Consider the following 14,089-nt stretch of genomic DNA (forward strand, 5'->3'; position numbering starts at 1 on the left):
GTACTGCAGTGCCCCACATCTTGACTTTTTTGACCTCCCCTGCCTCTTGACACCCGCTCTTCCTTCCTCCCCGTTCGGGGCACCCAATGTGCCCTTCCTCTCACCCTCCTCATATCACAGGAAAGAAGAGTCAGCAAGCAAGCTTTTAATCAGTCATTTTACAAATGCACATTAATCTTTTTTAAAACAGAATTGACCTTTTTCTTTTTTAAAAGCAACCCTTCCCTTTCACCACCAGAGTGGGAATCAAATCAACAGACTCCCAAGGTTTTCCAAGGTGTAGAGAGCAGCTGCCGGCTCTTCAAAAACAGAAAAACAAAAGGGGGGGGTTGAAAGGGGGGGGGAGACAAAACCAGGCAGAGCTCTTTCCGTCTCCTTTGCAGCCAAAGGCGAGATGGTGCTGTGACCACTTTCTCCCCGCTGCTCTTGGCTGAAGAAAGAGCCACCGATTTGCACCAGCACCATGTGCAAACTTAAAACCCTGACTTCCTCGAGGACGGTGGCAAGCCTCCCACAGTGCGCCCCGGGGCTGAGGGCCGGGTGGGGGGGGAGGGCATTTGCCACTGCAGGCACGTGTGGTGGTTTGGGAAGGAAAGGGGGCGTGGGTCTCGGTGCCCCCTTCGCCCTTCTGCAGAGGGTGCCCTCTGAGTCAGCACCATTTGCTGACATCTCAGCCGACCAGGTCGGCCATGGATGCAGGTAATAGTGACTTAGAACAGTTAACTGTGCCCAGCCCTTTTCTTGCACGTCTGGCAGGAGGCCACAAAACGCCCCCGATCAGCAGCTGCCTCTGCCCAAGCTCCCCCTAACTCTCCTCCTCCCCGGCCAGGATGGCCAGACCAGGGGCCCTGCAAGCAACCTGGGCCCTGTGGGGGCCCCTGGGATGCTGCCGGCTGCCCTCCCTGCATTCTGGGGGTCGCAGACCTCTGATGAGCCCCTGCTGGCCCTGCCTGGTGGGGGAGAGAAGACCCCCGAGACGCTCCTGCCCGGATCAGGACACCCCAAGTCACACCACCAAGGGTTTCTGCCTCCAGTCTGGGTGGAATTTGCCCACCCCACCCCAGCTTCTAGCAAGAGCCGCTGCACCTCTGCAGGTCCAGCCCCAGCCCCCACAGAAGGGAGGGTAAATCGGATCCAATTGCTCTGCATCTCTGCGCCCATTAGCAACTACGGGGCAAAGTCACCACCAATGAAACACAAGTGGGGGCACCCCGTGGCCTTATCACTTGGATTTCTTGGTGGGGGGAAGGGAAGGATGGCCTGAAGCCGTTTCCCCACCCCCACCCGGCTTTCCAATGGATCCTCTGTCCTCGTGACCCGAGACGGGAATGTTTGGGTGCGAAATTCAGTGGGGTTTTTTTTTTTTTTTTTGCTCTTTTGGCAGTGGAGAGCTACAGTATATTCCGGACAGTTGCCAGTGCTTGCCAAACCTTGACAGTGCTGGGTCAGGTGTCTGCTACCCTCTCCTGTCCATTGCAAGGCAGCTCTGAGATTCTCCCACCCCTCATTGGGGTGGGGGTGGGGGCTTCCCTCAGGCAGCACTCATGGCACAGATGAAGAGAGACTGGCAAAAATCCACGACTTTTGGCGGCTGCACCATCTTCTAGGCTGCCGTTTGTGCTTTAGTCGGGCGGGCAAGGGGTGGGGGGTTGTACAGGCACCCCCTGCTCGGAATCAGCGGTTTACAACAGCCAGAATCTGCCCACAGGAGTCCAGAGCAAAACTGGGACCCGGCACCACCCAGGAAGACTGAGCAGGAATTTCCCGTAATGGCCGTCCCTTCTCAGCCCCCGCTGGGATCTGAGAAAGGGCTTTCGTGCCACGCGGGTGTGCAAGCCCAGCCCCTTCTCTTCACTCCCCAAATGCACCCCGAACGGCCACAGGCAACGCAACCCATTACAAAGGCATCGGGGGGCAGGGGGGAGAGAGGGGAACAACTGCCACAAGCGGCCTCAGTTTTGACCATCCTCCCTGCAGACACCCGAGTTGTTCTTCTCTTCTGCTACCGGAAGCTGTTTTCTCACGCCAAACCGGGGAGGAGGGGGAGCAATTCAACACCACCAAACCAAGCAGGACCAACGGAAGGTTCGAGTCCCAGGAGAGACGGGAGGATGGAAAGGGATGTGCTCCTTTGTCCCTGGGTTTGAAAGAACCGCATGGCTGAGGGCACCCAAGCTAATCCCGCTGTTGCATAAGTATCAAGGCCACAGGAGACGCAGGAGGGTGGTTTTCTTCGGTGCCACCATGAAAGCTTCTCTTCTGGCCCTCAGAGGTCCCTGAGAATATTTTTCTTGTCTAAGCCCTGTATCCGACCGGCACGTGTACCTCGCAGGGTCCTCCTTCACACCCCCTCCTCCTCTTTTGCCTCTGCAACGAGAGAGAGAGAGAGAGAGAGAGAGAGAGAGTTACAGGGTCACTTTCATTCCCCGGGAATAGCATGAGATTTTGCAGCAGGGGTCAAGAGCCTTGGACCAAGCCTGCCCCACCTCCCAATCTTGGTTGCTGCTACTGACGTAGCTGCTCATCTCACGTAAAACAAGGCCAAGCCTGGCAGCACCAGGGCAGGGGCCGTGGTGGCCCAGACTCGAATTGGGTGGCCCCTGCAAGGAGCTTCAGGGTCACCTGAGAATGAGGAAGGGGCCCCCTATGGAACCTCTGCAGGGGGCAGGAAAGTCCATCAAACCAGTCAGGAAAGGTTGCTGTCTTGAGGTGGGAAACCCAGGGCCGCACAGGCAGCTGTTCCACTGCTAGGGATTTGATCAGCTGGAAGATTTCTCTGCTACAGGGAGTCCCTACTTCATGATGGCAGTGGAGACTGAAATTTCCATCTCTAAGCCAGCTGGTCATAAAGCGCCCCCGTGTGTGACCAGGCTGCCTAGTGGCGGCAGTTCAGGCAGCCCCCGATGACTGTCACAACTTGAGGCTTCCTGTCTGCTCCCCCATTGCTTGGGGAAGGTTGCAAAAAGCGACTGCCTTGCTGCACGTCACGGCAACCGTCAGAACTTAAGGGGCTGGTTATAAGGGCCACTTGCTCAGCGCCATCCCAAGTTTGAACCACCTCTGCTGAAACAAAGTCTAAGAGCTGCAAATTGCTACTCATGATTTAACTGCGAGAAGCACCTTGGAGGCCTAGCGGACGTTCCCTTAAACGGGAGCCAGCCGTGTGCGGCGGCAGCCCAAAAAGTGAACACAAAACTGGGTTGTATAAACAGAGGCATAGAATCAAAATCATGAACTATTATTACTAACGTATAAAGCCTAAGCAAGGCCACACCTGGAATACGGCATCCAGTTTTGGTCACCACATTACAAAAAAGATGTTGAGACTTTGAAAAAAATGCAGAGAAGAGCAACTAAGAGCACTAGAGGCCTGGGGAGTAAAATGTATGAAGACCGGCTGCAGGATTTGGGTTTGGCTAGTCTGCTTGGACCACGCCACAGCGTAGCAGGGCAGGTGGACTCGGACGTCCTGGGGAGGGACACTGTATGGCTGCGGAACCCTCTTTTGAGGGCCACTTTGGGTTGTCCTTGGCCTGGATGCACAGCCCGTCCGCTTGGCTTCCTGACTGAGAGGCAAAGGGGTGCAAGGAAGGCGGCCTCCTGGACCTCTTTCCTGTACCCAGCCCCCGACCTGACTCTGCAAGCATCCTCGGTGCAGGGGTCCAAGTTGGAGGGGGGGGGGGTGACTCCCATGCATTTGATTGCCAGCGATGGGGATGGAGAATGAGGCCAGTGCCTGACTCTGAGAGGTTTTCCCAACCGACCTGCCCCCTTGGCAACTCCTGGTGGTCTCGTATCCCCCCCCAAACCGCAAGGAGGCTCCACCAGGCTTCCCAAGGCCTCTGGCAGAGAGTTTCAAGGGGTGCAAAGTCTCTGATTCGACAAGCGGGAGGAAAACCTTTGAGGAGACCCTCCTGGGCGTGAGGGGGCTCCTGTCCCCTCTGGGCAGCCCATGGGCAGCCCAAAATGCCTCATGATGGGGGCCAGAGCAGGCGATGCCCACCTCCAAGACGGTTCTACAGAAAGGGAGGAAGTGCCACTCCCCTAAACCCTGGCATGCAGCTGGCTCCAACTTGGCAGGAGAACTGCCACACAAAGCCTGAATGCAGCTTAAGGGCAGAAGTCCCAATACCGCAAACCCCGGGAAAAGGCCTCCATCCGGCCCCTGGGACTTCCTGCTCCACCCACAGCCCCCCTGCCACAGGAAGGCACCCCATGGGCTCACCTTGTGCTTTGGGGCTCCTCCGCACCAGGTCTTCAGGCCCGGCTGGGGGGCGGCCATCGCCAGACTCCACGGGAGGGCTCCAGCTTTCAGAGGCCACCTTCTTAGTCCGCTCCTCGACTGCCGGTTCCTCAGCTCCGCAGGGCTTTGGGCTCTGGGGGCAGGGCCTGCGCCCCGGCCCAAGAGAAGGCTTCTTGGCAATGGGAGGGGGGATCTTCTGGGCCTTGGGGGCCTTGGCCAAGCCCTGCAGAGGCAGCCCTGGGGCCGCTGTGGATCGCTGGCTGGAGACGGTCATCAATTCGGCCACCAGGTTTTTCTGCAGGCTGGCCTGAGCCTCGGACGAGGGTGCCGTCTCGATGACCAGCTTCCTGGGGCTCTTGGCAAAGATGAAGCTGGCGGTGGAGGTGGGGGACTTGTGGAGTGGGGACACTGGACCGTTGCTGGCCGGGGTGCCTGGCAGCGCCGCCCGGCTCCTGGTCTTCCTCTCGGTCATTCCGACACTCAGGGCTTCCCTGGAGGTGAAGGTGGAGGCCTTGAGGCGCACAGCCTCGTGCAGGGGGTTGAGCCCTTCTCTTGAAGCAGGCTGCCCCCCCCTCAAGGAGAGGGACTTGCGGAGAGGCTTCTGGGGGGCCGAGGGGGCTGTCTTCCCATCTGCAGGCACGTTTGCTCTGCTGGGCTCCGTGGGGGCCGTGGACCCCCCGGCTGGACTCACCCCAGGGCCGTGGGCCTCCACGTCGACCGAGCGCAGGCGGACCATCTGCAGCAGGGATGGCGTGACGATGGGCAGGCTGGCATCCTCCTTGGGCACTGAGGCGGCCTTGCTGCGCGTGGCAGGCTCCTTCTTGAGGTCGGGATGGGAGCCGGTGGGTGGCTTCTTAATCTGGGGAGACAGGCTGGAGGTGGTGGGATGCCTGGAGCCCAGCTGTGGACCGGACAGCTCTCCGCTTGGGGGGGCTTGGGGAAGTGGAGAAAGTTCTGTGCTTGGGACCAGCAGGGGCTGGATGGGGAAGGAGGGAGCCTTTCCGTCTTCCTGCCCTGCAGGGGAGGCAGCTGTTTGGGGGTCTCGAGGGGCCTCTGCACCCTCCGCCTCCAAAGTGGGGGCTTCCCCAGACTCCGCCTGCAAGGGTGGGGAGGCAGCAGGAAGCAGGCCTCGTCTGGGGGAGGGAAATCGGCCATGGACAGGTCCTGCTCGTCCATCAGGGGTGGGGGTGGAGGGAGCCATAAGGGGTCTGTGGAAGCCCCACCTCGGCCTCGGGGGAACCAGGGCAGCTCCGGGGTCCCCAGCACTCGGCTCGGCTTTCTTCACAGGGGCGGAGGGGGTGGTAGGCCGGCGGAGGGGAGGGTGGGGGGAGGCCTCCTTGATGAGAGGGCTGGCTTGCAGGGGGCCTGGCTGCTGGGGGCAAGGTAGCCCCCGTCCCTTCCTTGCTCTTTGGCTCAGTGGGTGGTGGGGAGAAGGGGGCCGGGACCTTCGGGTGGGGAGGGATGACAAAGCGGTCCACGTAACGTGGGGCGGCGGGGGAGGAGGCCTGGGGGCAGCCGGGGGTGGGCGTGGCCATCCCTTCGGGGGGCGCAGGGTCAGAGGCCGAGGAGGAGAGGGAGGTCAGGGAGGAGGAAGAGAGGGAGGGTCCCGGGGACTGCAGGGAGCAGACACGCTCCGGCTTCCTCGGTTGTGGCCTCTTCTTCCCCGGGGACGCGGTGTGAGGGAGGGGGCTTTTGGGGTGCAGCGTGGGTGTGCCACTCTGGCTGGAGTAGCCACTCGATGGAGACATGGTGCGGCCAAAGCGGTGGGGAGAGCCGGGCTCCTGGGCCTCACCCTCATTGGGCTCCCGCAGTTGGCTGACCCTCCCTGGGCTCTGGGAAGAGATGTCCGGCGAGCAGGGCAGGCTGCTGGTGCCACCCAGGTGGACGGGGGAGAAAACGTCATCCTCGCTGGCCTGGCTGGGGCCCTGGGCGCCCTCCCGCTGGGGCCTCCGCTCCGGCTTGGGAGGCAGCCCCATTCCTCGGGGCGCCCCTTCAGCTTCCAGCTGCTGAGCCTTCTGGTGCAAGGAGTAGGTCCTCCGGGGGGGCAAGGGGGCCGCCTTCCTCTTCCGCAGCGAGACGCTTCGGGTGGACGAGCGGTCACTGCGCACACTGGCATCGTCCGAGCCCTCGGCCAGGCTGCTGGTGCTGTTAGCGGGTGAGGCTCGACCGCTGCTCCCTCCTGGCTGCCCCCTCAGCAGGCTCGGAGAGGCGGGGGCGGCCCAGGCTTTTCTGGAAGTGGCGGGGCTGGAAGGACCAAGCCGGTCAGGCCTGCCTGCGGGGGGGTCCCTGCTACTCAGCCCTGCCTCGTCCTTCTGGCCGCCCTGGCCCCCGTGGGAGGAGATGGTGGAGGCGTTGGAGACGATGGTCTCTGTGGATTGCGAGTGGCTCCAGTTGTCGCTGGAGGAGGAGTGCTCGCGGCTGCGGGGGGCAGCCGGGAAGTGACCGGTGGAGCGCACTGAGAGGGCCGGGCTGGCACTGGCCAGGCTGCAGCGGCTGAGGGTACGCACCCGGTTGGAGGACAGAGCAATGACGTCCACCATGGGTGGCAAGATGGCATTGGGGATGATCTTGGAGAGGTAGGTACCCTGTGGAGAGATGGACATGACCGGGCTGAGCAGCTCGGGAGAACTGGGCTGGGTGGTCATCCAAGGGACGGCCAGGGACTTGGGCCTGGCCACAGGAGACGCCTTGGCCGCCGTCTTGCGGTCCAGCACCGAGTCATCATAGTAGAGGCGGCTGATGTGCCGCTGGAGGGCAGCCTCGGAAGCGTGGGCCTCGAGAGCCTGGAGGGAGACACGGGCGCCCTGCTCGGCAAGGGCGGTGCCTACAGGCTTTCCATCGACGGTGGGGATCTGGATGGTGGGGCCGGGCAATTGGCTGCCGTTCACCAGGAGCTGCGGGCTCGGGCCGGCTCTGATGGCAATGCTGCCCGGACGTTTTGCAGAGTCACGCCCGTTGCTGAGGCCTGTAGGTAGAAAGACAAATGGGCACCAATGCAAGACAGGGCTGAGGAAGCGACAACTGGGCCAAGGCCGGACCCCCAACCCAGAAATGCTCCGCTGGCCTCGCTCAACTTAGGAGAGACCCACCCCAGTTCCAGGCCGCAGCTGGGCTTGGCTTGGCATAGCAAGAGCCTTGGGACTTCTACGCTGCTTCCCAGGGCTTCCCAGCCGTCTTTCAGAGGTTTACAGAGTTGGCCTCTTGCCCCCCACAATCTAGGTCCTCGTTTTACTGATCTCAAAAGGAGGGAAGGCCAAGTCAACCTTGAGCTGCTCAGGATCGAACAGCTGGCAGTGGAGTGCAGAGTTAGCTTGCAATGCTGCCTCCTAACCACTGCGCCCTCACAGCTCTATGCATGCGGCATAAACCCAGCCAGAATAGTTGTTGGCTAGTTTTGACTTTGGTTCAGTGTGATGTGAGACTCCGGCCCTAATTATGCCCAACTGAGCCCCAAGAGGAAGCCTGTGACACCATTCCCAGAGCCTCTCCACCCCTCCAGAAGTGCCCCCCCCCCTAATGTGAGGGCCAGCAACGCACTAAATACAAGGGCCGTTTGGTGATCTTATTCCCAAGGCAGTCAGACTGTGCCATAAAATGACGGCCTCATTCCTATTATATGCTTAGAAAGAGGGCTGAGTTTCTATGACGAGCTGAGCCGCAGGCCGCTCAGCCCCAGTTTAGTTGTGCTAAGCATTCTCTGCGCGAAGCCACCACCACCCCCGCACCTCCTGCGGCTGTTCTGACCAGGCAGCCACCCTCCCTCTCTTGGCTGATCCAAGAGGGCATATCTTGCTGGGGAGGGTCACCCACTCCCTGAGGGGCCCTTGGAAAAGTTCTGGTCCAAACCGTAAATGGATGCAGGGAAGGATCAAACAGCAGGCATCTTACCAGAAAGCCAAGGAGATAAAATGCCCACAAAATGCGATGGTCAACTCATAAAATATGTTTTATGGCCTTTTTAGAGTTGCCAACAGAAAGGGAGGAGCAGTGAGGCAGCTTGGAAATCGAAAGTGCATTCCATAAATATTTTTAAAGATAGTTTCTGAGCGACTGAGATTTCTGCAGTGCAAAATTCTAACTGGAGAGCATGACTGATGACTCTGGGCTATGGATGTGTCCCATTGGAGAATAGGAATTATGATACACCCAGGGGGTGTGGAGGGGGAACCAGGGTCAAGGGTGACAATGAATGGTGTGTCTCAGAGTCACCTACACCCAGGCAGTACCTGACATGTTAACTCCCAATAAATCCGTTTTAAGTTTAGGAAGTTTGGCTCAAGACTCAGGATTTAAATGGGGGTCACCGGAATCCTGACAGGGGGGTGACATTCAGGTTTGCCTTAAAGAAGAATCTGGACTAAAAAGCTGCCTGCAGCTCAAAACAAATGAGATTCCGCAGGAGAACAAGCCCATAATTTCACGTTGTAGGATAAGTTTTTGCTTTAATTTTGGAATTTATATTCTGGGGTGTAGAGAATGTCTTCCAAGCAAATGAAGCTTAAAGCAGCACCTATACACTAAGGTGGTAACTTTAAAGGCCAGGAAGGAAAGGCTGCACTGCCTTCAGAACCAGCAACAATGGCAGCATTTCCCACGCAGCCCAGATTTGGGCCCTACTAAGTGGCAGCTCAGCTCGCCTTCAGGGAGACGCTGCCTGGCATGAGGGGGGCTCCCCAAAACAAACGCCTGAGCCACCAACTCAGTGGGCGGCTGGTTAAAGTGGTTTCCCCTCTGTAAAACTACAAGTAGTCCTGGACTTGTGACTGTCATTTAATGACCAGTCAAGGTTATGCCGGAGCTTCCAGGGGACTCACGACCAGTTTCTGAACTGACGGCCACCTGCACCCCCGCCCCAAAGTCCCATGCCCGGGTGTGGTGCATTTGGCCACCGGTCGGCCCGTCTAGCCATCAGCATCGTCCCTTGGACCCTGCGTTTGAAGATGGCTTTTACTTCTGGTTTTCAGCAAAAGTGACCCATTATGGTTTGCTTAGTAACAGCCACAAAAAGGGGTAAAGGCCACATTGGTGCCCTGTTTTATGGCTGTCATTACTTATGTCTCTGTTACAGTCCTAAGCCGAGGACCCCCTGTAATTCCAGCCCCACCAAGTGCTCCCTGTCAGAGTCTATTCATGAGCTGGAATAGAGCCTGGTAACAAGGTCAGGCAATGAATAGCCATAGCAACTAAGTCAGCCAATGAGGACTGTTTGGAAACTGAAACTAGAAGTAGCCTAGGTGTGGCTCTGTATTGAGCTCTGCGTCTGTCTGTGGAAAGTGAAACGGCTTCTCTCTCCTCTGCTGCGTGTCCTGCTTGCCTGCTGAACTCAAGTGAAACCGAGGTCTGTTTCTGAGCTCCTGAGTTGCTGCCGAAGCTCTGAACCTGTAACATGTCTGCTCCTGTTTGAGTTTGCTTCCTGTTGGAGAAATCTACAACCGGTATTGGAAAATCTACTTACTATGTTTATAAAGATGTTAAATGAAGCCTCAGCCATCTGTGTTTATTTTTCTGGTGCTGAATTAACACTGCAAAAGTCTGAACGCTCTCTTGCAATCCCTGCTCCCTCTGGGACCGGAGGGGGCAAATCCCTCCCCAGGGCCTAAGCTAGGTGAGCCCTTTGTGTCCCTGGACTGGCCGGTTCCCTTGTCTGCCCTTCCGCAGCCTCTGCGGTACCTGCGCCTGAGCGCTCCAGGAACTTCTTCTCCAGGCCCCCTCCGCCCTCCCGCAGCCAGGATCCAGCTTGCACACGGAAGGCAGGCGCTTCCTGCTGGGGCGCGGCCTTGCCTTCTGGCCACAGGTCTCTCCCAGCACCTGCCCACCCAGTTTGTGCAAGGCCAGCCGCTTACCCAGCTCCTGCTGCACGTGTTGGGGCAGCCCCAGGACAGTGGTCCTCCTCTCCCTCCGCCTCTTTTCTCCCTTCCCGGATGGTTTCAGAAAGGAGTCGTGTGGTCGGAAAGTGGAGCCTGGAAGCAGCCAAGCAAAGGGAAATGGAAACGGTCAGCAGCAAAGCCTCAGCGTGGATTGGCAGTTCCCCACCCCACCCCAGCCAGTATGTGTGCCAATGTATGAAATGAAACGAAATAGATGCGCTAGGATTCCACGCTTCTTGGGTCTTCTGCAGGTGGACTGGGGTATGAGAAAGGCCTTGGAAGATGGGAAGGCGGCTACCTAGGGAAGGGTCCAAGAGAGGCCACAGTTGTGTTATGTAAGAGCTCAGAAGGACCCTCGCTCACTTCTCAGGTCGTACAGGAGGTGGTGGGGGATTTGTACCTACAGACTTGCTAGAATGAGGTCAGCCTGCCCAGGTTGACCAGACAGGAAACACGACCAGATAATCTCATCCTACTTTCCTGTAAAGCTAATGGAAATGTGATTGTCCTGTCATCACCTTGAAAGCCTGAGAATCTCCTTTATGGCCCCCCTTGGAGCATCCTTCTCGCCCTTCCTATAGCTACAGGCTGACCATTTCCAGGCCGCCTCTCTTGGCCCCACAGGACATCCTCTTTTCTTGTTTGGGGTTAAAGGCCCCAGTTCCTTCCATCCCTCCTCCTGGGGCAGCTTCCACTTCCACAGAGCTTTGGTGGAGAGGCTGCTGCAACTGAGTTTCCCACCGGCCCTTTCCGTCTTCCAGGGGGCAAACGGCCCTCGTCTCCCTGACTCAGCACCCGACTCCTTTGAGCCCAGAGCCTTGGCTCTTCTCCCCTGCTCCAGGATGGCTCCCCTGGGTGGTACCTTTTCTCTGGATCATCTCGGAGCGGACAGACATGGCGTCTTCGGAGGCATCTTCTGTGGCACACGAGGAGGCTTGGCTTCGGATGGAAATGTCATCACCCTCTGTGGACTGGGAAGACTGCTTGTCAGAAGAGAGGACAAAAAAGTGGGTGGCAGAATCAGGAAAAGCAAGGAAATAATGTTTAAATCAAACTGAAAATAAAGATGTCTTACAAACACTACGATCAAAAATGGAAAAACATTGATAGAAATCCATATTAAAATGTTTTCTATTGGTTTGGAAAGTAAAATCCGTGTTGACAATCCATGCGCATGTCCTGAGGAAACGTTTCCCAATCTTGACAACTTTAAGTTGGGTAGACTTCAATTCCCCGAATTCCCCGGGGCCAGCAGGAATTCCACCCATCTTAAAGTTCAATAACATACCAGGCAGGGGATGATGGGAGTCGAAGCCTACGCCACTTAGATATCAAGGTTGGGAAATACTTTCCCAAGGCTTCTCCTCCACCAGTGAAACTCTCTGAAAGCCCCGTTTGGGGGAGCTGCCTAAAGGCACTTCTGACCCCGACTGAGGCTCAACCGCTCAGGGCAAGAATCTTGGCAGCCGAAAACCAGGACAACATCTGTCCCTCGGCTGCTTCTCTTCTTTCTTGCCTTCGTGAAATCAAGAATTACTTGAGGAAGCCAGTTCCAGCCCCAGGCAGAAGCACTGCAGGTGCCCACCAGGTGGCGCTCACTGGCTGCCATCACCTTATTGATCCTACAGGAAAACCAGCCTGCAGGTGTTTTTACCTGTCGCTTTCAAGACATACCCAGCTTGGAGGTTTTTGTTTTTGCTTTTAATCATTTTTATTGTTTTACTACTGATTGGGAAAAAGGACTTAAAATTTGAATTAAAATGAGATAAGGATGTTAAGATAACAGACTAGGATTATAAAGAATTGTTGATATCGATGTATATATTATGTAAATATGTATTATTTATGATCTGAAATAGCTATGAAAGACAATTAGATGTGTCAGGATGATTACACCACTGTTTTTAAATATTTTCTTTTGTTCAATAAAAAATTTTTAAAAAATATTTTTTTATTGAAAATGCTTAAAAATGATAATAAAAGACAATACAAACTAAACCCAGTAAGGAAAAGAGAAATAAAGAATAGAAAGTGCTAGAGAAAAGAAAAGAGGAAAGAGGGAAAAAATGAGAAAAAACAGAAAGAAAATATTTGAAGAAGTAACTTCCTATCCTTCGTTACAAGTAGAAAGCAAAGTTAATCATTCTTCAGCCTTTGTAAGTATCTCATCTTCCCATAGGCCATCCTTTATCCACACACAAACCCATAAAACATTAACATTTCAGTCCCGGTGTCAGCAAAAAGTCCATCAAATGAGTTCCCAGGGCTTTATTGTTTTAACCTTGCTCAATCAAATCAACTTAGTACTCCTTCCTTTTGTTTCCAACACTCTTGGTCTTCTTTCATTCATTCAAGCATTGTTGTTCTGATCGTTCTTCAATTTTTGTTTCTCTTCTTTGAGGCTTAAGCAAATCTCTTTTGTAAATCCAGGAATCTTTTTGTAATTATCCAGGTCATTTTCTTGCCTTCAGGGGGCGTGATGGAAAGTCGACAGCCCAGGTTTGAGACGGGAGTGCTGTGCAACAGAGTGTGTGGACTATCTGTGAAACTATTAACTAACCATGCAGAGTCCTTAATATTATGCAGTGAGCAACTTGTTGAGTGCAGGGAGATGAGTATCTGAAGAACAGCCAAGGAGGGTTCCTTACCTGGCTTATTCAGTCCCAGCAAGCCAGAATTCCAAAGTAGTAATAGTATTGAATCAGATAAATACTGTTCTGTGGAATAAATACTCTTACTTTTTAAAATCTTCTCTATATTATTACCGTTAAGCAGGTTTGAGACCTCAGCACTGGGCAATGGGGTAAGCTCCTCTTCCTTGCCTCAGCTCCTGCCCAATAGCAATTCGAAAGCATGCAAGTGCGAGTAGATAAATAGGTACCACTTTGCAGGGAAGGTAACCGCAGTCCGTGTGCCTTTGCCATGTAGCCATACTGGCCACATGACCATGGAAAACGTCTTCTGACAATGCTGGCTCCCTCCGCCAATAAAGGGACATGAGCACCGGACCCTAAGAGTCGGACGCAACTGGGAAACGTTTGCCTTTCTCTAGCCTTATCATTTGTATTTCCACTTTAAGTGTCATCTGTGTCTTATAATCCACATTTTTAAATTTTGTCCAATGTTTCAACAATCTCTTTATATTTTAGCATTTCTGCATCAGATCAGGTTTCTTTCAGCTCTTTATCGGTGGATCTTCCAAGATACTCTACTTCACACCTGCCATTTCTCCTTCAACCTCATTTGGACAATGCCTGTCACTGAAGCAGACCTCATCGCTGACATTGTAGCTGATGGTTTTTGATCCCCTTCTTCAAAAATCTCCTGGAGTCATACCATTTTCTGTCATTTAGTCCCAGTGCTGACCAAAGAGAGAAGGTAAGTTTTCTTTCTTTCTCTCATTCAGAATCTTTAGTTCCCATTACTGTGGCATCCAATTTCTAAAATCATAAAAATCTCAAATTTCTGTTATGCCTTAAAGTATAATTTAGCTTCCATAAGGGTGCTGTTTATTTATATAATGATTTCCAAAATCTTACAACGAAAGTCTTAATATTCAAAATTTGTCTTTAATATATTTACAACTATTTTGAATTAAAGTCTTGGTTAGCTTTTTGCAACTTATTTCAAATTCTTTCATTTCTTAAACTTATAGAGTTAATTTTTCTTTTATTCTGCAGTGAAGATAAACTCACCAGGTACTTTTAAAGAACTCTGTTAGCCTTAAGATAGTTAAACGGGTAATTTCTGGAAGTAGTGGAAACTGGAGTTAGCAAAGCCGAAAGGCTCTGAAAGGCTCTGCTATGGTTGACTGGAGAGCATGGATGGCTTCCCTTCACCTCCCGGTGCTCAAAAGCGCCCCATCCTGCCGTCCCCTCACAAGGAACAGCTGCCTGGAGCACAAGTGGATGATCTCCCATCTTCTTATCCAGAAAGGTTTCGTGGTACAACGCTGCCCAGAGTCCTGGTTTTAAGCACT

General features: G+C 54.5%; 1 protein-coding gene across 1 annotated transcript in view; it reads right to left on the bottom strand.

Moving 5' to 3' along the window:
- Positions 1 to 130: 130 nt before the first annotated feature.
- Positions 131 to 14,089, bottom strand: part of NHSL3 (NHS like 3) — a 59,003-nt gene continuing 45,044 nt past the window's right edge. The window contains 7 exon segments of the mRNA XM_087939508.1: positions 131 to 2,367; positions 4,226 to 5,347; positions 5,350 to 5,465; positions 5,467 to 5,541; positions 5,543 to 7,208; positions 10,087 to 10,203; positions 10,973 to 11,090. Of these exon segments, the coding sequence (XP_087795634.1) occupies positions 2,342 to 2,367; positions 4,226 to 5,347; positions 5,350 to 5,465; positions 5,467 to 5,541; positions 5,543 to 7,208; positions 10,087 to 10,203; positions 10,973 to 11,090 (3,240 nt within the window). The 3' untranslated portion in view covers positions 131 to 2,341.

The sequence above is a fragment of the Pseudonaja textilis genome, chromosome 10, assembly GCF_049901715.1.
Source record: "Pseudonaja textilis isolate UNSWEBS1 chromosome 10, rPseTex1.2, whole genome shotgun sequence".
Classification (NCBI taxonomy): domain Eukaryota; kingdom Metazoa; phylum Chordata; class Lepidosauria; order Squamata; family Elapidae; genus Pseudonaja; species Pseudonaja textilis.